We start from the raw sequence: 23,184 nt of genomic DNA on the forward strand, positions 1-23,184 counted from the left end.
AAGCTGCCACCTCATCCCCCATTCCATCTCCCAAGTCCCCTAACATTTCCTTTGAAACCCTAAACCCTTCCTCCTTTTATTCTCAGACATCCCCCATTTCTTTTCTGCCACCACTTGTTTGTGTCACCAAATTAGAAACTTGTTATATTCCTGTATATTCTTGTGTAACATCGTATTACTCATGGGCTTGTAAGTCAAATGACGAAGAGTAGTTATTCATGCAATCGAGTTTATGTGTTTGAATTCTATCAATATCGCTTGTATAAAGAAAGGAAAAAGTATTTGCAGGGGGTAAAAAAAAATGCAATCCATTTATTAGATTTGGAGCGGAGGGTAGAAAGGTTGTTGACTGACTCTAGAGAGCGACAACTGTTTTTGAAATTTGATCCAACCCATTGGAGCTGAATAACTTTCATGGTTGGACCAAATCTTTCAGAGACAATTAATTAAGGCATACAAATGCAGTTATGGGTTGTTTGTGAAGTAATTAATGAGGTGATTACATTTAAGTGTTTGATTAAATGGTGATAAAACTACAATCCAACTTCCATCCAACTTCCAAGCAGAAGAATAGAACAAGAGTGGGAAGTGGTTGCTTTTATTTGGTGTTAATTTATGGGAGATATTTTACAAAAGAAAAGCCCATACAAATTAAATAAAAATCTTAAGAAGATCAAAAGTGGCCCAGAATCCAATCCTTTTGTCACCAGCTCATGTGTAGTCGCTATCCTCCTTACTTATATAATTTCCCATCACCACGACCCCCTCGCGTGCACCCCACTTGTCATTTCTGTATTGTATGCCCGGTTCACTCTCCGTCTATGCGTTTCGACTTCACCGACGACGCGCTAAGAGGAGCGAGTGGGGCTCTCTTTACACATTTAGCTAACGCAAACGCATCACGTCTTCGGCCACTGCACCTCCGGATGCAACCAAAGGGCTAACGGTGCTTAACACGACAAATCTGACGCCGTTCTCATCCTTTCTTGGTTTCTGCTTTCTTTTGTTTATTTATTATTTCCTTTCCTCACTCATTGTTTATTTTAATCTTATTAAATTGGCAAATAAAGAAAGATCCCTTATTTCATTAGCCGACTGAGATTTGAGATGTTTGAAGGGTTTGTTGGGTTGGGCCCTCCTAGTCCTTGTCCTAGTCGTAGAGGCATTGACAGCAAACACGAACATGATGTCTTTTTTAAAGTTAGTTACCAAAAAAACAAAAACAAAAACATCAAAATAACAAAACAAGTGACTATAAACTGTCACGTAATAACATTAACATGACAAGAGAAGTTGATGAATATTAATCAAACTTTTGCTCAAAGTATGCGGTGGTGAGGAGATGTTTAAACCCAATTTCGAAATACTGATTCAGATTAAGAAAGAAAAAGACAATAGTGAATCATGGAGCAGCATAGCAGATGTAACATTTTTTATGGTCGATGCTGCTCGCCTTGTACATAAAATCACCAGTCACCGCACCACTAGATAGATAATCATTGCCTATCTTGTATACAAGAAAGAAAGGAAGAGGGTTTGCTAACAAAGTGGCCAATTCATAAGAATGGAAAGAAAAAGAAAAGATCAGATTTGTACGGGTTTTAGCCTTACATGCAGAAAACGATAGATGCTACAGTAATGATGAAAGAGAAGAGAGAGAGAGAGAGAGAGAGAGAGAGAGGGTGAGAAAAGAAGATGTGTGTATTTGTCAAGTAGCAAGCATGGTGTGCGAATGTTGGAAGCATGGAAGCAAAGCAGAGGCCGAGAATGGCGGCAACCCATTAATCAAATCATAAATCCCACGTAATACTAGTATCACCGTCAGAGATAACTTCATTTAATTTCATTAAAATATAAGAGACATTGAAAGAGAGAGAAAAAGAGAGAGAGAGAAAGAGAAAGATAAGATAATAAGATATGGGTCTATTGTTGTATTCTTTCTATATCTTGAGACTTGACGATGATGTCGTCAGTGTCTCTGAAAAATCCCCATAAGAAAGCATTAGACAAGCATAAAGCTTTTCCTGGACGTAGAACCAAAAAGTTGGTCTCTAAGTTTTTGGGCAAGAGCTTCCATTTTTTTATGTTTGATATTCATGGAAAGGTAGTTTCCCAAATAAGGCAACTGGTTTTATTTTATATTTTTTTGGAGTGAACAAAGCTTTTGGCGTCTCACACAAGGAAACCGAAGAAAATAGGATCTTGGTTTGAGTTTGTGAGCAACCTGCAACGTACAGAATCATTTGCCTTGCCTGGTAAGAAGAAGATGATGATGGTTCATCGTGATAATCACCGTCGTCCATTTTCATCATCAGAAAGAGGTGAAGCTGATGGTCCCACATGTAACAGACCCCCTGTGACTGAAAACTATCCTAATAATAATAGTGTATACGATGTTGCAGTTGCTGCTGCAGCTGGTTCTTCTTCTAGTGGCGGTCCAGTTTTAAGAGGTTTGCAGCCTTTTGACATTTCAAACATAACAACAAACACTTCTATTTCTGCTCATCATACCGCCTTCAGGTCCCCAGGTTTGTAACTCTTCTCTTTTCAAGTCAAAATGCAAAGTCCAAACATTTCTTTCTTTCTCTCTTCTTATATAAGATTAGTTCATACAACAAACCAATGTTTCTCTTTTCTCTCTCTGTCTCTCTGTCTCTCTGTCCTTTGAAAGATTGAATCTGTAATTATGAAAAGAGAATAAAGGTTGTTTCTTTCGTCCGAGCCACAGATGTTTGATAATATACATGTATTATGTATAGCAGGAGGGATGACGACATCTTTGGGCTTTCCTTTTACAAATACACAGTGGAAAGAGCTTGAGAGACAAGCCATGATATACAAGTATATGGTTGCATCTCTCCCTGTGCCTCGTGATCTCCTCTTCCCAATTAACAGAGCTCCCTCAGGCCCAACTATTTCTCAATCACCCTGTACTCACCTTTCTCTCTGTTTTTGCTCTCAATTTGTTTTCATCAGATTAACTCCCACCCAAAAGTCTCTGTTTCTTTCTAGCTAATAATAGTTTGATTGGTTTTCAGCTCTTTGTTCTAGTTTATGTGTTGGGTTTTATTCATCACTCGTCTTCCTTTAAAGTAACCATCTTTGTATTTTGCTCTGTTTCGGTTGGCACGCAGTGAGTAGCGGTTTCAATCTTAGGCTATCAAACAGTACAGATCCAGAGCCAGGGAGGTGCAAGAGAACAGATGGAAAGAAATGGAGGTGTTCAAGAGATGTGGCGCCTGACCAGAAGTACTGTGAGCGCCATATGCACAGAGGCCGTCCCCGTTCAAGAAAGCATGTGGAAGTTCATGCCAACACCACAACCAAGAGGGTTCGCCATGACATCAATCAAGCTCCTCCTACCATGTCCCCGGCAACTGTGTCAATTTCTAACACCACATCCATCAACAAGAATGTTTGCCAGACTCAGTTTATTGGATCTACTCTTCAACCATACCATCAGTCTCCTATGTTTCTGGATAGGGACACTGTCAAGGCTGCAACTTTTGATTCTATGAACTCTGCTTCATCAGACAGAGAGCCTAGGTAGGTGATAGGTTTTCAATTTCATTCTTCAATCTGATATGTTTTTGTTTTTTCCTTTTCCTTTTGAGGTTTGGTTTGGACTGGACGCGAGGGAAAGAAAAGGAAAGGAGGTGTTTGGAATAATAGTACTAGTAGTCTTTAATAAATTAGTAGAACTCAAACTTGTGAAAGCAGAGAACCAAATATTCGCAAACATATGTACAAGTTTTTTGGGAATGGTGGTACTTCCAATTTATCACGAATTATATTTGTGGGTGTTTCATTTTCATAATTTTGTGTTTGTATATATCATTCCAGGAGCTTGGACTGGCTGATGATGAAAGGAGAACCTGTTCAAATGGCCACTTCTGATCCACAATGGCAGCATCTGATGCAGAGCAAAACAGAGCTAAACTCCAAGATCCCCTTCTTTGATGCTAATTCCTCTATTTTCGCCCAACGTTCTGAAAACGAGTGTTTCTTGAATTTGAATTCGTACACAAATTTCAACGCCGGCGGAGAGGATCAACCAGACAACGAGTGCAATATGTTTCTCAATCCAGATGTGGTTTCTTTAGACAATCCTCTGTTGGAAGAAACCCCAAGATGTTTTATTGACGCGTGGTCCAAAACAGTGATAAATGAAGACACCATGGCCAACTCTGTTAACAACAAAGACAATAGCTCTGCTCCATCAAGTGGGCAGCTCTCACCTTCTTCCCTTACACTGTCAATGGGAGGTTACAACTCCATCAATGAGGAAATGGGTCAGACGCAAATGAGCTTAGGAAACAATGGAAATGGTATGAAGCCAGGGCTTTCAACATGGCTCAGCCCTCCTTCATGGGTTGCTTCGGCACCAGGCGGGCCATTAGCTGAGGTCCTAAAACCCACGACCAGCGCAGCCTCAAATCCATCGTCTCCTATAACAGCTGCTACTGCCAATGGAGAATTGGGTAGCCCATTGGCGACAACGGTTTCATCACCATCTGGGGTTCTTCAGAAGACGTTTGCTTCACTGTCTGATAGTAGTGGTAATAGCAGCCCAACCCTTGCAAGTTCAAGGGCTAAGCAGCCAGAGATTGTTTCTCTGTGGTTGAATCAGAACAAAGCATAATCAATTTTTCCTTGTTCCACGAAAACCATGTTCTTTTGGTTTAGTTTGGTAGTTGTTTTGGCTGGTTCTTTGACTACAAAAGATGAACTGGGGTAGTTTCGTTGTGATTCTCGAAGTGAGTTTTGAACTCGGTGACAAGATTTCTCTTAATTTTCCAAGCTTGCTGTATTCTGTCGTTTTTATTGAAGAACCTTTGTTAACCTTTTTGCTTGTGGTAGATCACTTCAATATTTTGCGTATACTAAGCCTATTAGGGGCTGTGTGCGTATGTCTGGATCTATGTCGGAAGAAATATCTGCATTGACTTGTAGACTGCTTTCTTCCCCCAACAGGGTTCCACTGTTTATGCAAGATTCTTCTACTAATGATGAGCTTACCATCAAATTGATAATATACTTTTTGGCCCATCCATAATTTGCCTCCAACATTTGTAATCATGTTCATCAATCTTTGACAAATCATATTTGTATACTTCTGAACTCAGGTATCAGATTCTTTCATTCTTATACCATTCAAGGGGCTTGCTGTATAATCCAACCATGTTAAATATTATGGTAGAATGTCTCCAAAATTCCTATTTAGGGAGTTAAGAGTTGTGCACATATTTTTCAGCTGCCTGTCCGTTGTTCATAAGAATTAATATAATCCTTTGTTTTTGTCTCTTTATGGTGCATTTTCTTGGAAAAGTGCACAGACGTAATGCAGACGATGTGATCATGGTTCATAATACGTTGCAATAACCATCTCCGGGTTGTAGGAGAAATATCTGTGGCTTATTGCCGGTTAAAGTAAGAAGCTGTTGCTATTATTCTAACCGGTTCCACGGCTACCAGTCACTGCTGATGCTGATTCTTTTTATTAGTGCTATTATTAGCAGAAACATTGGAAGAAATGATCTCATCTACTTCGTTCAATATCCGGCTCGTCTGCACATATCCCTGAGATTTATTTTAAACTGATTGATATGCTCTTCGCTCTCTCTGAGCAGACTGAGTTTGTCTTCCAATTGGTCCACTTAGCTTCTGTTAGGCCCAGATTCGTTTGTGACAGACTCACAAGTCACAATACAGAGTACAGAGGGAGAAAAACTTGGTTTCAACGGGAATTACATTTTTTCGCTTAGGCCATACACTGTCAGCCCATATAATTTGATTGATGCCTGTTAACTCAGGGTTTAGTCTCAGTCTGAGTAATTACATTTGCTAAACTAGTCAACACCAAGGCACCTTCCCCAAAGTTGAATGCCACTTGACGCTGTGAAAATTGCATGGATCTTTCAAATCTGTGCTATCTTGGGCTAAATGCATTTTAGTGCTATGCTGAAGAAATGTCTACATCACCAACAATGTGACAGCTGAAACTCAACAGAAGATAACTTTATTGGATTGAAAGACTAATTAAACAAGATCCAGTGAATTAAAAGTTAGTTAGTTGTTCCTTTAATCACTCACCTAATCATATTATCATACTGTCATTGCATGTGGTTCTTACCTCAACCAGTACCTTTTGAGATCACCACTGGAAGTTGGAGATGTCTCACCATCTGTAAAACAAGAAGACATACTAGCCCTATGCTCCAGTCGAACAGCATGGCCTCCGTTCATGTTGTTGTTATACCTTGGGCTTTTCAAGTTAGAATCTGAAGTGCCATTGTCAGGAACTGGGAACGATAAGCGTTTTCTTGCAGACCCTGGCTTCTCTCTGTCATGCGTTGAATGCCTTTGCCTTGGTGCGCTCTGTGACCTAAGCCGAGCCTTGGCTGATGCTGTGGCAGCCATGTAGTTTGGCACTTCAGAACCACTCATCACTCCCACAAACCCATTGTTGAAATTAGTGGAGCCTAAGTTGAAGTTGGGTGTATGTGGAGGCGTTGGATGGTTCCTCTGATCTCCTCTAACTCTAACACTGCAACGAGGACTAGCTGAGTTCACTTGAAGATTTCTTGGGATGGATGCAAATGGTGTGATTGGTGATTGGAGGGAGGGACTTGTCTGGCCTTGATGTAAAGCAGAGGCAACTGGATCATATGACTGAGGAGTCAGAGGCACTCTTTGTTGTTGTTGGTGGTAGTGCAGCTGGCTCTGAAAATTATATTGATGATCTGCTCTTTTGGAATTGGGGGTACTTGAATAAGAGTAAGGTCGAGAAGTGTCCATTTCAACGGTTTTGATGGGGTCTCTTTGCTGATCACATGAAGCTCTGCCTGCAAAATTCTCACATTGCTTTCTTCTTGTCCACCCATCAAGCAAATTAAATTTCTCTTCTAGCTCCTCATGCTCATGACCAACATCTTGGTCACCACTGCCGGTTTTCCATTTCTTTTTTTATGAAACCATGCACAAAATAAAAGTTAGAAGTTATGAGCTCTAATTGCAGAAGTTAAAGAATGTGCACAGATGTTACAGAAACTAAAAAGACAGAACATGTGGTAGATGATCAAGACCTGGTTAGAGAAGGCACAAGAAATGGTACTTCTTTCACGTTTCAAGGCAGCTTGTTTTGTTTTGTGTAGCATGGCCTGAATTTGCTCTAATGTCTTTGGGTGGACATCATCCCAATGGATCAGATCATCTACGGTGCCGCTCTCTTCATCTTTTGACTGCATTAATACACAATCAAGTAAACAGAGATCACAGATGAAGCTTTTAACTCCTAAAAAATAATAATGACTTAAACCATATTGGATAAATTAATTATATCTTACAATGGACTTCCTCCTGTCTGAGAAATGTGATCCCCATAAGCTATTGGGATCACTAAAGATTGAATCTGCGCTGCCTTCATATGAAAGCCTCTTTGTCCGTTGGTCAAGAACCCGAGCTTGCACTCGAACCAGAGCTTGCATGCATTTTAGAGTCATCTTTGTCCTCTTTCTAACATTGTGGCCTCTCACCAGTGCTTGAAGTTTCACCAGCCCCTTGAGCGCCCGAAGAGCTCTTCTCGCCTTAAACATTTACCAAAATCCATCAATGGAGCTATTATGTTATATATACATGGCATTGGCTAGTTAAAATTTATCAATTACCAGATATCCTCTGAAGGCAGTCTGAATAACAATGGCAGCATAGTCTCTAACGAAAATGGAAGGCCTGCAATTAGACTTAGTTAAACGAACAGCTTCCACTGCTGCTTGCACTGTGGCAACTGCTGTCGTGGGCACGGCCATGGCAAGAGCATCAGAAGAAGCCTCATGTTGAGCTGCCATAGTTGCAGTTTGAGTGGCGGCTCTGGCATCAGCAGAGGTGGTAGGACTTAAGCTTCTTGCTTCACTGTGTTGTACATGTATAACTGTTTCCTGACTCACAGGCTTCCTAAAAATCCATCTGCGTTTTCCTCTCTTCTGCAAAAGCATACGCAAAAACCGACTTTCAATAATTTGGTGAACAAGTACTTCATTTACAGATTTCAATTATTTTGGTGAACAAGGAACACAGAGCTAGCCATAGCGAAGTTAACAAACAAACATGCAGTAATAAATCTGTCTATACAAAGCCTTGTAGCAAAGTTTGTACCTTTTCTTCATGATCCTCTTGCTCGTGTAGTTCTTCTCTCCTTCTGGTGTTGCTTCTCTCAGTCTTGGTAGGAGACCTGAAAGCCCTTTTGACCGCAGTCAACCACCAGCCCCCTCCAATCTTCCCCATGAAAATGTTGACTGGTAAAAACTCAAAAACTACAATAATGGTAAAACCAACTGATCCTATTATATGAAGCGTGGGGATTTCTTTGGGATATAGGAGCTTCTTGTTTGAGTAGTTGGTATGTTTTGAATTAATGCTAAACAACATGCATTTAGGAGCAGCCTGGCAGGACTTTCACTGTATGTGTGAACATATAACGTTAACATTTGCAGTATATAATGCTAAAGGAAATGCTGTTTTCTTGTGGCATGGAGGATATTAATGGAGCACTGTGTCAGACTAAATACTCTCGAGAATGCTGAAAGCTGAGGCAAAGATGGGGAGGAGGGCTTAGCTTTTGCTTTTGCTTTATTTGTCCGTATTAAAAAAATATAAAAAAAGAAAGAGGGAGAGAGCTGCAAAAGAAAAGAGTAACATTAAAAGTTAGTATAGTAGTAAGATGTGATGAAATCATATAATCATAATCCCTGAGCAAAAGAGTTTCATTTGAGTCATTACTAAACACTAAAAGATGCAGTTTGAGATGCATTTGAGTCATTACAAAGTTAGAAATAGTGCATTTCAGTACAACAGTCAAACTTTCTCGGATTCTCTGAATTCTCTGTTTCTTTCTTTCTTTCTTTCTGTGTGTTTAAAGGTAGGTGAATATTTGAAAGCAGTTGCTTCAGAAAAGTCCGCCATAAGCATTAACAAGGAGAAACAACAAAGAATGACCACTGACATCTCACTTTGGTATGCCGTCTACCACACAAGAAAAACAAAAACAAAAACTGCCTCACTTCTTATGTGGGCCCCAAATTGTCCGCAGGTGGTGGTCAAATGACTCAGAATGGCTCCTATTGCTTGCTAGCCCGTGAATGATTATGTTATGGTTAAACGGGGTTCTAATGTCAAATTAACTTTGGCAAACAAATAGCCCCTACATACAAAATAATTTCATAATCTTTTAGTTTTCATTTTCTCGGACTGAAGAGATAAAGGAGGAAAAAGACAGAGATGGATTTGGGGAGAAGATAATATCAAAACCTTGTACTGGATAAGAACACAACACAGCAGTATACAGGACAAGGGGTTGTCTGAAAATATCTTTAAAGCACAAGGGTCTAATTACAAAATCACATTTTCTATGGCATAACATGACAATATCAAGATGCATGTGATGACATGGATCTTTCCGGAAAGCAGGAGAAAAATGTAAAATTTACAGGTGTCGTTGGGTCCAGAAGTTTCAGTCTCAAACGTTCAAGACCCTTCTTCAAGCTTCCTTTCCAGAATCCTATAAGTTAACCTATATATTGCATAATGGTCACTGCCTGGCTCACCAAGCAATCTCCAAGTTCTAATTGGCAAAAAGGAGGAGAAGCTCACTGTAGAGTGTAGAGCCACTTCGCAACCACTCTAATTCTTATATTTTCTTTCTGTATTAGCTTTCAGCAATCACTATGTCTTCAACTTTGGCTTTGTCATCTTCATCACCTCTGCTATCAACCAAAGCTAGGTCTTCAATCAAAACATATGTCACTGCGCCGTGCTCAGCCACCTTTCCTTCGCGGTTGCATAGGCTGCCCGTGGTGAGAGCTCAGGCTGGTGGAGATGGCAAGCTGGACGTGCAAGTCAATCAGGGCAACCAAGGAACTGAAGTCGAGAGGAGGCCAAGGAGGTTGGCTGTCGACATTTCACCTTTTGGTAAGTGTCACAATCTCTCATAAGTTGTTCTTAATTGAATTCTGACTTGTTTGAACAGAGGAAACAGAGGAAAATTAGACAGGAAGTTCTTAATGTTTATTTAGTGGTTTCTTTGTTTCTTTAAAAAGCACCATCAAACTTGTTGGCTTAAAAATGAGTTTCAATTTGTTTGCAGGTTTATTGGATCCCATCTCCCCAGTGAGGACCATGCGCCAAATGCTGGACACAGTGGACAGGCTCCTGGAGGACACTGTGACATTGCCAGGCAGAAACAGAGCATCAGGGGAAGTACGTGCGCCTTGGGACATCAAAGATGATGAACATGAGATCAAAATGAGGTTTGACATGCCCGGCCTCTCCAAGGAGGATGTCAAGGTGGCTGTAGAAGATGATGTTCTTGTTATAAAGGGAGAGCACAAAAAGGAAGAAAGTGGTGATGATTCATGGTCGAGCAGGAGCTTTAGCTCCTATAATACCCGCCTTCAGCTTCCTGATAATTGTGAGAAGGACAACATAAAGGCAGAGCTTAAGAATGGTGTTCTTTACATATCCATTCCCAAAACTAAAGTTGAACGCAAGGTCATTGATGTTGCTATCCAGTGAAAGCAAGCCTTCTCTGTTTGTATTCTGCTCTAGGTTTTGTGGCTTTTTATTTTGTGTGTTGTTTTGGTCTCTTTCATTGTGCTTTCTTGTAATGTACAAAGTTGTTTCTAACAAAATATAAATAATAAACCCCAATTATATATACATACATATATCTCAACCCCAATTAGTATCAGCTTCATCCCAAAATGCCTCTGCATTCAAGAACTTGATTGCCAGAGTGATGAAAATTTTGGCGCCCCAAAGCTTGTGCCAGTATTCGTCGAGGCCTCTATTAAAATAGGGTTAGGGATAGGGTTAATAACCTAAATGTTCCTCCAATTATTGCTCCAGTATCATTTTGGTTCACTAACTAAAATTTTCATTTGAAACGTCTTTAAACTTTTTATTTTGTACCAAGATGATCTATTCATCAAAGTCTGTTTGTTATTATGTGAAAGTGAGGGATAAAATCGTATTTTTAAGTAAGTATTCTTTTTTAAAAAGGTTATTGATCCTAATGGTTATTCAACTATTGCTTTAATATTATTTTTGTCCACCAACTAAAATTTTCATTTGTCTTTTAACTTTTTTTTTTTTTTTGGTTGTATCAAGATGGTTCTATTGTTAAAATTTGTCAATTTTATTGTTAAATTAAGAGGTAAAAATGTCTCTATGAATTAAAATAATATATAATTAAAAATTAAAGAAAATTATTATAAAACTTAAAGAATTTTAAAAAATTGAATCTCACCAGTCACATCTCCTAACAATTAATAATAAAAAATTATCTATTATTTAAATTAATTAAAATCACATAAATATAAAAATAAAATAACAAATTTTTTAAAAGAGTAAATAATAATTAAAAATTAAAGGAAACTATTATAGGAACTTGTATCTAATTTTAAAATTGAAAAATTGAATCTCACTACCAACCTAGCTTTTTTTTTTTTATAGACATGGACTTAAAAAGTAATAGTTTTTTTTCTCTATTGTTTAAATTAATTAAAAATTTTAAAAGAAGATAAATACAAAAATAAATAACAATAAAATTGACGGATTTTGACGGTAGGACTATCTTGATATTAAAAAAAAAAAGGAAGAGCGTTTCAAATGAAAATTTTAGTTGGTAGACCAAAATGATACTAGAGCAATAATTGAGGGACCATTTCAGCCATTAACTCTTTTTTAAATAATATTTTACTTTTTCGTCCCTCAGTTTAACGGAATATTTGACAGACTTTAAAGGTATGACCATCTTGATACCAAAAAAAGAGTTGAAGGATGGTTCAAATAAAAAATTTAATTCGTAGACCAAAATGATACTTGAGCAATAATTGAAGGACTATTTAGGTCATTAATCCATTAAAATAACACCCCTTTTGATTGCCTCAGCCCACATCGGTCAGCATGTAAAATGGAAAACAGTAAGCCAGAATATTAATCACACTTGAGAAGAGTCAAAAAGCATGATTTCATTGTCTTACCACCTAAGATTTCAACTTGAATTGTTTAAGAAAATGTGTAGAAAGTACGCACACACTTTTTATTAATTAATTGTTAACCATACATTATATATAGATTTGTGTCTGCCGAGTGATTACCAAGTAAGAACCTACCTAACAACAACTGCACAAAAGATGATGATGAAACAGGACTGGAAAAATATTAATGGCCACAGTACGTGTTTCGCAAGAAAGCATTAAACTGATAAAAACATGTTGATTCAATTCCATAATCTACAGTATATAATTATAACATGCAGGGGGCATCTATGAGCCTCTCTTTCTTATCTGGCAAAGTAAGTTATGGTTATGAGCAAAACGCTGGAAAGTAACTCTACTCGCTTCCTTCAAGTTCAGGGATGGATTCAAGCTTCGGCTTCCAATTTGTTGAAGAATCATTAGACGAACATGATTTCTGTTCAAGCCCTGAAGTTGAAAGAACCTCCTGCACTGATATTTGCTTTGTCAATAGCTCTTGAAGCTGTTGCTTTGTTATGACGATCTTAATCCTTCTTGTAGCAGCCCGGTCCTTTTCTTTAACATCCACAGATGAAATAATACCTGCACTGCTCGCATCACTTGCAACAGAACCCAGAAGAGGAATCATATAGTAAACCTTCCCAAGCTTCAGTTTGTAATTAGGAGAGAGAAGCTCTGAGGCTTGCTTTGATTCACTAATACCAGAGCCCGAAAAGTTCATCAACATGTCCTTAACAAGAGTTGGTGCCCTGAATTCTAAAACTTTCCCGTCTGTCTTCACAACCCTCAAAACTTTCTCCGGCTTGGAGAGAACAAAACAGTTGCCCATTTTTCCTCAGAACTAGAGACAAGCTATATATGTGTATATAGTTATAGTTCTAGCTAGTTCTGGGATAATGGAGCCGATTGGGAGATGTGTGTAGCTCTGAAAAGGTGATCCTATAATTTGCTGAGAGAGAGAGAGAGAGAGAGAGAGAGAGAGAGAGAGAGAGAGAGAGAGAGAATTTGTAGTTATATTAACTATTGCTAATGCGAAGGAGCAAAGGTGACATGTATAGTGTGTGAGAAGGAGGAAAAGTGACATAAAATAATGAAAGGCATAAGAAATGAGGGGTTTGTTTAGTGTGAAACGAAAGGAAGAGATAGAAAATTGTGTTTCTGTTGTTGAGAGAGTGAGAATTGGGAGGCAAATGAAGAGGGAATGAGAGATTTATAATTCCTGGTGGTCTTGGTTGGGGTAAAGTAAAGGAAAAGATAAATTAGTCGTCAACACGCATGCAGGGAGAGGTCGGTTAGTGGAGGGAGGCGCATTGGCATTGCTCACCCATGCCTTTCTGCTTTATTGATTTCTTTCTGATACTAGAAGCCTAATGTTACTGTCTAATAAAGTCACATAGAAAATCCTTAAATCTTCTGCTCTGCAACTACATGCCTATAAACTTTTTTATTTATTTAAATATTTTGACTGTACAAAGTGGCATAGCACTGTAGGCTGGACACTACTTTAGACTTTGTGAATGAGTTTGATATTGAGGAGGAGGTAATAGTATGGGCCAATGAAATCTTCTTCAACAGATTCAAAGAAAATTTTGGCTGAAATTTTGTAAACCTTATTTTGGAGGCTTGTAGTGTAGATGTGCATCATCCTTATGGCTTTGGTGATGTCAAAAGAAGCATCATAATTGTTTGTTTCAATTCTGGAACGAAGAGGGACAGCTTCAACTAGTTTTAGCCTTTTAATTAATTAGTTACTGGCAAAAGAGAGAAAAAACAATAATTAAATAAAGGAGGTTAGGTGGGACTTAACTGAACCCAAGAGAAACATCTCATTTTTGGGGTCTCCACTGAGGGAAGGTCATTATCACATAGGAGAGAAAGAAAGATGGAAAAAGAAGTGAAATCAGAGACAAAGATCCCCTGCTGACACAAAAGCACACCTCTAATGATTAGTTTATTGAAGATGGCTTTTTTTGGTAATTAGTTTATTGAAGATGTTGGCTTACAATAAAATAGGTCATTTGAATGAGTAGATCCAAAGCACACCTAACCCAGCAAGCTGGCCCCTAGATTTGGCCTTCTCTCAGTGGTCCATTTTAAACTAGTTGATGTAGTCTCTCTGGCTCTGCTAGATTTAACTGAACTCTTTGAGATGATAAGATAGAGGGCTCTTGGAAGTGAAAGCAAAGCTAGCTAGGCTGCAGTGCAGATACCCTTTTGTTGCTGATGGAGGTAAGGGGTAATTGATCCGATCCCATGAACAACAACTTACAACTTACAACTTAGAAGTTAGAGAAGGAGACAAATGGAACCATTTAATTCTTTCTATCTGCAGCAGCATGGTGTGTTGTCTAGTCAAAGTGGGGACATAAAAAAACTGGTATTAGTTTTATGCGTGCAGAGAAGAGATCGAAGAAAGATGGCGTGGACCCCATATGTTTATGGAAAGTGGTCACCTTCTCTCCAATTCCATTCTTCTTTTCTTGCTTGCAATTTGCACAGCTGAGGCTTCCCTCTACTCTCTATGTTCTTTTTATATGTCCCTTCACTTTTGTCTTGGTTGGTTTCAATTTCAAACAAGTTCAATGAATCCAAGCCAACAGTCACAGACTCACAGCATGAGGAGGGCTAAGACTTTGCTTCTTCTTGTTTGACGTTTAAAGAGAAACACCAGAGACAGACAGATAGAGACGTTTTGCCCCTTTCTTTTGGTTGTTGGAGAAATAACAGTATAGCCGAGAGCGGCAATACTCTTCAAATATATCCGAATATTTTAAACATATAGCCATGCGGCTATACTCTTCAAATATATATATATGAATATTTTAATAGTATAGCCGAGCGGCTATACTCTTTAATATATTAGAATATTTTAAAAGTATCGTTGTGCGGCTATACACGTTAAAAATTGAATATAAAAAAACGCATAGCCGCTCAGATATACTCGTTAAAATTAAATTCAAAACGGTATAGCCGCGCGGCTATACGCTCTAGAATATAAATAAATAAAAATTAGTATAGCCAATAGGCTATACTCGTAAAAAATAAAAAAAAGTTAAAAATAGTATAGCCGTTCGGCTATACGCTTGAAAAAAAAATTAATAAATAAAAAAAATATAGTATAGCCAGCGGCGATACTCCTAAAAAATTAAATATAAAAAAAAAATAGATACAGTATAGCCGATCGGCTATACCGGTTAAAAATTAAATATAATAAGGGTGTAGAGGTCTCAAGTATCAGTGGGAGCTGCCTTCAGGGTAGGCCAGTCCACAGTTTCTCAGGTGACTTGGAGATTCATTGAAGCATTGGAAGAACGTGCCAAGCACCATCTCAAGTGGCCTGATTCCCACAGAACGGAAGAAATAAAGTCCAAACTTGAAGAAGCCTTTGGATTGCCCAGTTGTTGTGGAGCCATAGATGGTACACACATCATTATGACCCTTCCTACCGTTCAAACATCAGACGATTGGTGTGACCTGGAGGACAACTACAGCATGCTCTTGCTGCAGGGAATTGTTGACCATGAGATGAGGTTTCTTGACATTGTAACTGGTTGGCCTGGGGGCATGACGCTGTCTAGACTTTTTAAGTTTTCAAGGTTTTTAAAGCTCTGTGAAGGTGGACAGCGTTTGAATGAAAATGTTAGAACTTTATCTGGAGGAGTAGAGATTAGAGAATGCTTAGTTGGTGAGGTTGGCTATATCCTCTGCTTCCCTGGCTCATAACACCTTATGAAAGCAATGGCCTCCCAGCTTCCATTTCCGATGTCGTGCATGGGGCTGCAAGGTCACTTGCAGTAACGGCATTCTCGCAGTTAAAAGGGCATTTGGAGAATCCTTAACAAGGTCATGTGGAGACCCGATAAGCGGAAACTTCCGAGCATCATCTTGGTATGTTGTTTACTTCACAATATAAGAATTGACAGTGGTGATATATTACAACTTAGTGATGGCCTCGTCAGCTTCTTCCAGCTGCCCCTTCACGTTTTCAAATTCAATACCTTCCCCCTTTTTGCTCTTTTCAGTAATCTCCACCTTCCTCTTCAGGTCTTCCACGGTTATTTGAAGGTTTCTCAACTTTTGTACATCAGAATCAAGTCTTTCTAGAATCCTTCTCTTGTTGCCTTCTTGACGGGGCTCTGTAAATCTCTTAGAGATCTCTAATTTGTCCACGCCCAATTCCTTCTCAACCAATGATTCTGAAGAGGAATATTTATTCTTGTGTTCCTTTAAAAGACTTTCTGGCTAGAAGACCATACACGATGGCATTGAAGCAAAGAACATAATTGCATTAATTCATGGGTGCGTGTCTAGTTTATGAGATGTGGCGTCTGCAAGCAATTGGCTATACGAGCTTTATAAGTGCTGTTAATATACACTCCTTCAAAGAGATGACAGATAAACGAAAATCAGTGGGGAGGGAAAAAAAAAAAACGATGCCAGTATAGCCGCGCGTCTATACCATCTAAATATATTATATTTAAAGACTACAGCCGTGCGGCTATACTATTTAAATATTATACCCATTCGGCTATACTATTTATTTTACAAAAAAAAAGAAAAAAAAAGGCCACAAATGGCTATACGAGCTTTATATTTCCCTCCCTGCCTTGCTCGCTTCACCAAATCACTTCCCATCAAAGTCTTCAAGTTCAAGGCCAAAAAAGAGGTGGGCAATTCCTCATTTGAGCTCTCATGAAGTCTCCCAAGAAATCAAAGAAAAGCAAGAAAGATAGGAAAATTGAAGAAAAACTTAAGCTTGGTTCCAGTCGAGCCTAAAGCCCCAGACTCTGGCTGGCGGGATAGTTTCTTCAACCCAAGGTTTTTCTTTTCACTAAGCTCAGTCTTCAATTACTCTGCTTCCTGCTTTTTAGTGGAATGCATTCAGATTACTTGTAGTTTTAACTAAATTATCTTTATATTTTGCTTATTTTGGAAAATCTATGATGCACAGAAATCTAGAACAGGTGGTGGATTTTGTTCTGTAATGTTAAATTCGGTAATGATGTTCATAATTAGAGCTCAAAACCTATAAACGGTGCTTTTGTTCAGTTAGGCTGTTGAAAAAATTGGCCTAGGCGAGTCTAGGCGGGTCTAGGCGGGTCCTTTTTTTTTTCTTTTTTTTTTCCTGACTTTAGCTAAATTATGAACTCGCTTCAATTTCTGATGGCCACTATACAAAAATTTGTTTTTGATTATGTGTTTTGCATCCTGAAAAGAGAAAGGTGTGGTCGAAAAGTTATTACTAGAGGGAGCAATAGAGATTTTAGCCTGTAAAAGTAGTATGTAATTGTTAGGAATCTGGTTTGGCCTAAGTTGGATGAGTAGTTGGAAATCCTGACTGAATCAGACTTGGGGAATATACAGACATAGAAACACATAGTTGTCATAGACTATGAAGCCGCAATACACCTCTGGAAGGTTGACAAGTTTGACTTTGTTGTCTGCATGAGTGCCTATATCGACGTCGTTTTTGGCAGCGTTGAAATTGGACTAGTCTTAGCAGTACGTATCATTATTGTGTGTGACAGTAACACTATATCTAACAACTTAAAACTACGCATTAGAACTAATATTTCTTTTTTGTTCTGTGTAGGTTGCAACAACTACTCACAGAAGATCTAAGGTTTCTAATTCAACATTCCATCTCAACCAGCTGCAATGGCACCACAGTCAATATGATTCGAATGGTACGTGCTTTCTTTCATCAGATTTCAACTATCTTTCTATTTCAACCAATAGTACTGACAAGAAAATTCATAGCTCTTGAATCTCATATTTTGAAAGTTATTCATTTGCAGTAATTTTCCAAGAGGAAGCTTGGTTTGAATCAGTGAGTATTCTGGAGTTTGACTCGGATGATGACTTTATCAGTATACATGGAGGTATTGGGCATCAGCCTGTAACTACATATTACAGAGTGAAAGCCTTGTGGTCTTGTTTGATTGCAAAACATCATTACTGCTGAAGTAATTTTTTCTTGAGCTACTTATTGGAAAAGGATTTTGTTTTGTTTTCTTAATTTTCTTCTCTTATTCTACAGATGGTTTTCCATTAGCAAGTAATCCAGTTGGGAATATGTCAAGTGGCCAAGTACTTCAGTACGAAAGATCTGCTCGCTTTGTTGATAATGGGTGTAAGTATGAAGAATACCAAAGCTATATGAAAATAGATGGAGGTAAATCAGATAAAATCACAGGCAAAGATGAGCGCAGGGAATCAAATCGGTTTTCGCTTATTAATCCGCAGGGCTATGAGCTTTTTCACTTAGGGAAGGCTGATGAAGTTTGCAGTAAGAGGAAGAATATATTGGATCACTCTTATGGAAGCTTTAAAGGACTTACAGAGGATGGACGTGATTCTAATGAAAAAATTCAAGACAATGCCCTGAAATCCGGCTTATCTCGATTGGTACCTTCTTTAAGTTTCGACGATAAGATTCTAAGTGCACAGAGTTTGGTTCCGCAGTCCCAGAGAAAGCCATCAGCCGTTTTCAGACTTTCTTTTAAAAGGAGATCCTGTGATGCAGAAGAAACCATTGAACAATGTAAGCATTCAAATAATTCAATTTTCTTTGAATAGAAAGAAAACTTAGAATATTGGGATTGATGTACATGTATATTACTGAACATTTCAATGATATATCCACAGGTCAATCAAAAAGGTTTCTGTATCGGCCTAGACCCGGATACATCATTCCATGTTGTAGAGTAGAGAAGCCAACTTTAGGATCTTGGTCTGAGATTCCACCCTCAACTTTTAAATTCTGTGGCGAGAACTATTTCAAGTATGACTTTGATTTTTTCTTTTGTCAAAACCAACCTGAACTGAATTGAGACATTTGTAACTAATTACTCTGTTCTGCCTTGCTAATGATAATATTATTTTCTGTTGGTCTACCATCCAGAGATAACGAAAGTCAACTGCTCCGAACTACAGTCCATATACTCCAATAGGTGTTGATGTGCCAGTATGCCCCAAAAAGATACATCACATTGCCCAGCATCCTGAGCTTCCCAAAGTGAAAGCAAATGGGAAACTGTTCATTGTAAACATACAGGTATTTTTTTCAGAATTGATTTATCTTGTTATGTTTTGTTTGTTATATTTTGGCAATATCTAATGATATTGCTCTGCGCCTTGTTGCAGTTGCCTACTTATCCTGCTGCAATGTTTCTTGGTGATAGTGATGGAGAGGGGATGAGTCTTGTAATGTATTTCAAAGTTTGTGAGAATTTTGATAAAAGACATCTCTCCTCAATTCCAGGACAGCATCAAGGTAACTTCATTTTGTATGCAACTTCATCCATTTGGATAGGCATGTACTTTATTCTGATGTACTCTCCCTGATGGAAATGTGATCTTATGTTCAATTGGAACACTCAGTCTGCTGATATATTTGAATGATGCTTTTAGAAAATGGTTGACGCTGAGACAAAAAAAGTTAAAGGATTTGCAAAGGACTCCACTGTACCTTTTAGAGAAAGACTAAAGATCTTGGCTGAGGTGGTAAATCCTGAAGATCTCGGACGGAGTTCTGCTGAGAAGAAGCTTGTACATGCATATAATGACAAACCAGTTCTTTCATGCCCCTAGCACAATTTTTACAAGGTAAACATTGAACATTTATGTTGCTGAGTGTTAAGAAGATGAAACAGAAAAACCATGTTGTTTGACTTTATCAAGCTCTCTCACATGCAGGGTCCTAACTACTTTGAGATTGATCTGGACATTCATCGCTTCAGCTACATATCAAGGAAGGGTCTCGAATTGTTTTATGAACGTCTTAAAAAACGGAATAGCCGAGCGGCAATACTCTCTCTTCTAAAATGTTCTATTTGTGGAGTATATTTTAAAAGAAGAAAGAAAAAAGGAACCAAACTTCAAAACTAGAAGGAGCCGTACCTGATATTTTGTGGTGTCATAAATCACTTTTTGATTCTCTCAAGGAAACTTCCTTACTTGAAAAACAAAGTCAATATAATATAATAAAAGAAAAACAAAACAAAGATAAACCAACATGCCTTCTTCTTCTTCTTTTTTAATCAAAAAGAAAAAAGTCTCTCAAAAACAACACAAGAAGACTCTCAAATGCAAGCAAATTTTTATTTATATTTTTTGTGATTCTCTTCTTCTCCAGCACTAAGTTGGAAAACAATCATTCACAATACCAGACCAATGCCTTTCTTTCAAGGTGTTTTTTTATCTATCAGATCTTTCAAGGTTCTTCCTTTGAATAAATATTTTGTTAAAAAGACCAATGCTTCATTTGAAAATTTACTAAATGCATCTAAGCAGTGTCTTATTTTGATAAAAATTGTAATGTTAGTGTTTAATTTGTCTGAAGGGGCACACTTTTCGAAATTTGCCCAGGGTCTTAGAAAACCCTGGACCGGCTTTGGTCATTTTATTTTTTTAACTCAATGAAGTGCTATGCCTAATAATTTTCATTAATCATGGGAGTCATCGGTAATTTTATACGACATGTCGCAAGAAAGGCTATCACTACTGGACTAATACAAGAGGATGGGCGAATGCAAATTGAAAGTGAGGACACGCGGCCAAGTCCAGGGTGGAGGCTCCTGATCTCTCAAATGATAAAACATTAACTTAACCCTCGGCCCCTCAGAGTCCCGGACGAGAGTCAGAGCAGATCTGAGAAAATGAGAGATGAGAAACAGAGAGGTGGTCTGGAAACCCTAACAATGGCGTTGGCTCTGTGATCGGAGCCTTCGTTGGAGATCAGAGACATGAGCGTGAAGAAAGAGAGAGACGACGGGGCATGAAGAAAAGCTCCTCCAATGCGATTCTTGTTTTGCGAGGTTTAACGCCTCGATGGCCGCCATTGATCCACGATCGGATCCGTTCAAGAGCTCACTGTTGAAATCGCGTCGTAATTAACACCAAGACCAGAGATCTGATGGGGCTAGGTATGGGGTTTCCAGGACCCGTCAAAGTTGATTTTGAAATTTAGGGTTTACTTAGGTTTATGGTTTATGGAGATCATTGTTTTTTATTAGATGGAGTGACATGCCTGGGGAGTTAATTAGTAGGTCGGTCTTTAATTCAATGCATTAATGCGTTCGCTGTTTGCTTCCATTCCAGTTACATTCCCTGTCAGCTTGCTCAAGATGTGATAGAGTGCGATGTGGATTGATAGGCACTGACAGTGGGCCTTCCCTTATCTTTAAGGTTTTACTCCTTTCTCATTCAAGCATTTGGATGTATGTTTTTCTTTTGTAAAATATCAATTTTTGTTTTTAAATGGAAACAAAATGAACAAAATAAGTTTCCAGAGGTAAATAGCATAGTATTGTTGAAAACTTGAACGATATATCTGACAAAAAACAAAGTTGGCACACATTATGGGAGCGCTTTGAAATAGCATATTTTTGTTGAATGATATATTCTGATATGAGGGAGTGGGGTTGGGTACCTTACATATGGAATCGGGAACATTGTGACATTACATCAGTGATACACGGTGGCGTGGTGAATTTAAAAGTAAGCATTTGTAGCAATATCGGATGGTCTAATAACCAGGCATAACTAGACTTTTTGACAACTTGATGTTCCGACAAAAAGAGAACATCAGATGATGGGGTTTCTCTAACTTTCAATGTAACATGAGGTTAAAGACATTAGAAAGTGAAAAATCATAAATGGGTTAGTGCATTATTCAAATATTGTCGTACACAATGTTCTAGGCAATGTCAGTAATCTGAGTGTTTTAATTAGACTCTCTCCTCAACTTTTCAAGTTAGGATGAGATTGCAAGGAGTCTCAGAAGTTCTCAGTATTTTCTTTTGCATCTATGCACCCAAGCAATGTTTATAGGTTATTACCATGGAAATAAAATTTGAAGCAGTAAATTTCATAGAACTAAAATTTATCTGCCCACATTGTCAAATATATATCGACAATAGATTGGCAGTTATAAATTTAGAAGCCTATTCAGTCTCTCTCTCTCTCTGGTGTTCTGTTATATTTCCTAGTTGTAGTTGGTACATATCAATATTAATTTGATATAATTTCTCATTGTAGCTGTTTATCATTCATTTTTTTGTTATCTATTGACTATACCGTTGGATTGTGTAAAAGCTGGAAGATATATAACATATATAATTTCTCTGTTAATTGTATTTCCGTGTATTGGCAGGTATTCTTTTTGGTAGTAAAATGTTGTTTAAAATGAAGTTATGAATGGACAAATATAGTAATAGAGTATTTTAAAATGTTTATTCAGGATGTTGTGTTCTGGTTTGCAATCTTTAACATTCAGTGGTTATCCCACACCAAATAAAAGAACCTGTTGTTATATGTTCTTTTTTATTATTGACATAACGAACTGTTCTTCCTATCTTTCCCACTTGTTGCATTTTAACTTATTTTATTTTATTTTTAATTATATGGTTTTTTGGATATGCTTTTATATTACTACCTTTCAAGTTTGTCCACATTTTAAAGACATTATTCGTTCCTGAAATGCCAGCGCTGGAGTCTGTTACTGTTAGCTTTTTATTTTGTAGGTAATTTTTGAGGATTGATGTTTCTTCTAGAGACATGCAATGATGTTTTTTGTTAGTTCGTTTTGTTAGTGTGACGCTTTCTTATGTTTGTTTGTTCTGTCGTCCGCATGCGCATTCAGTAGTTCTGCTTCGGTTCAACTTATTATTTTGCACACTGACCATCTGGTTTATTTCAGTCTTATTCCAATTGTTATTATTTCTGATGGTTCTAATTGTTTTATTAATTGTTTAACTGTTTTTTTTTCCCAGGATATCTAAAACCAGAGGCTACCAGGATTTCGCCTCAAATTTCCGTTTTCTTTTTTTGAGTGCTGCGGATTGTAGTTATTACTTGTATTGTATGCATGGTTTTCTTTTTCTTTTGTTAGCCACTTGGAACATAGATTAGGCCCAAAGATTTGTTGGCGTCGTCAAGTTTAAGGTTATATTATAAACGACCAAATAAGACCACTTAAAGCCCATGAAAGACAAAATTGGCCCAATGAATGAGCCACAAACGATCAAAAAGACCCACTGGAAAGCCCATATGACGCAAATAGGGCCAATGAAGGGCAAATAAACTACAAAATGGGCCCGACGGATGGTCACTAAACGACCGATTGGGCCCGACGAAGGACCACTAA

At 38.1% G+C, this 23,184-nt stretch overlaps 4 protein-coding genes, 1 long non-coding RNA gene and 2 pseudogenes across 8 annotated transcripts; 5 read left to right on the top strand and 2 right to left on the bottom strand.

Moving 5' to 3' along the window:
• LOC18787061 (growth-regulating factor 7) lies at positions 1,885-5,148 on the top strand. 3 transcript variants are annotated; one of them, XM_020556406.1, is made up of 5 exons: positions 1,885-2,321; positions 2,403-2,528; positions 2,760-2,930; positions 3,135-3,546; positions 3,844-5,148. In XM_020556406.1, exons 1-5 carry the CDS (start codon positions 2,267-2,269, stop codon positions 4,640-4,642), a joined length of 1,563 nt encoding a protein of 520 aa, XP_020411995.1. In that variant the 5' UTR covers positions 1,885-2,266; the 3' UTR covers positions 4,643-5,148. The 3 variants fall into 3 exon arrangements, with proteins under 3 accessions (XP_020411995.1, XP_020411993.1, XP_020411994.1); XM_020556404.1 differs by having other exon boundaries at positions 1,885-2,528; XM_020556405.1 differs by having other exon boundaries at positions 1,886-2,528; positions 2,763-2,930; positions 3,844-5,147.
• LOC18787498 lies at positions 5,464-8,757 on the bottom strand. 2 transcript variants are annotated; one of them, XM_007221102.2, is made up of 6 exons: positions 8,155-8,757; positions 7,668-7,982; positions 7,347-7,586; positions 7,086-7,241; positions 6,134-6,960; positions 5,464-5,996 (listed from the first exon to the last, which is right to left on the bottom strand). In XM_007221102.2, exons 1-6 carry the CDS (start codon positions 8,425-8,427, stop codon positions 5,957-5,959), a joined length of 1,851 nt encoding a protein of 616 aa, XP_007221164.2. In that variant the 5' UTR covers positions 8,428-8,757; the 3' UTR covers positions 5,464-5,956. The 2 variants fall into 2 exon arrangements, with proteins under 2 accessions (XP_007221164.2, XP_020411918.1); XM_020556329.1 differs by having other exon boundaries at positions 6,094-6,960; positions 8,155-8,756.
• LOC18787699 (small heat shock protein, chloroplastic) lies at positions 9,562-10,717 on the top strand. The gene is made up of 2 exons (XM_007218295.2): positions 9,562-9,966; positions 10,142-10,717. The coding sequence occupies exons 1-2, from the start codon at positions 9,723-9,725 to the stop codon at positions 10,567-10,569; spliced, it is 672 nt and encodes a 223-aa protein (XP_007218357.1). The 5' UTR covers positions 9,562-9,722; the 3' UTR covers positions 10,570-10,717.
• On the bottom strand, positions 12,210-13,349 carry LOC18784953. The gene has a single exon (XM_007220020.2). The coding sequence runs from the start codon at positions 12,862-12,864 to the stop codon at positions 12,391-12,393; it is 474 nt and encodes a 157-aa protein (XP_007220082.1). The 5' UTR covers positions 12,865-13,349; the 3' UTR covers positions 12,210-12,390.
• On the top strand, positions 14,259-16,251 carry LOC109947455 (annotated as a pseudogene).
• Positions 17,481-20,109, top strand: LOC18786672 (annotated as a pseudogene).
• Positions 20,571-23,006, top strand: LOC109947047. The gene is made up of 3 exons (XR_002270055.1): positions 20,571-20,962; positions 21,138-21,224; positions 22,811-23,006. It is a non-coding gene; the product is annotated as an uncharacterized LOC109947047 (long non-coding RNA).

Source organism: Prunus persica, chromosome G2, assembly GCF_000346465.2.
Source record: "Prunus persica cultivar Lovell chromosome G2, Prunus_persica_NCBIv2, whole genome shotgun sequence".
NCBI classification, from domain to species: domain Eukaryota; kingdom Viridiplantae; phylum Streptophyta; class Magnoliopsida; order Rosales; family Rosaceae; genus Prunus; species Prunus persica.

Excerpts from the sequence above, each read along its gene's own strand:
- LOC18787061 (XM_020556404.1), top strand. The coding sequence starts at position 2,267 with ATGATGATGGTTCATCGTGATAATCACCGTCGTCCATTTTCATCATCA. Across the intron at positions 2,529-2,759 it reads TACCGCCTTCAGGTCCCCAG|CAGGAGGGATGACGACATCT; the intron begins GTTTGTAACTCT and ends TATTATGTATAG. Across the intron at positions 2,931-3,134 it reads AACTATTTCTCAATCACCCT|TGAGTAGCGGTTTCAATCTT; the intron begins GTACTCACCTTT and ends GTTGGCACGCAG.
- LOC18787498 (XM_007221102.2), bottom strand. The coding sequence starts at position 8,427 with ATGTTGTTTAGCATTAATTCAAAACATACCAACTACTCAAACAAGAAG. Across the intron at positions 7,587-7,667 it reads CTGCCTTCAGAGGATATCTG|GCGAGAAGAGCTCTTCGGGC; the intron begins GTAATTGATAAA and ends TAAATGTTTAAG. Across the intron at positions 7,242-7,346 it reads CAGACAGGAGGAAGTCCATT|TCAAAAGATGAAGAGAGCGG; the intron begins GTAAGATATAAT and ends GTATTAATGCAG.
- LOC18784953 (XM_007220020.2), bottom strand. The coding sequence starts at position 12,864 with ATGGGCAACTGTTTTGTTCTCTCCAAGCCGGAGAAAGTTTTGAGGGTT.
- LOC18787699 (XM_007218295.2), top strand. The coding sequence starts at position 9,723 with ATGTCTTCAACTTTGGCTTTGTCATCTTCATCACCTCTGCTATCAACC. Across the intron at positions 9,967-10,141 it reads TGTCGACATTTCACCTTTTG|GTTTATTGGATCCCATCTCC; the intron begins GTAAGTGTCACA and ends ATTTGTTTGCAG.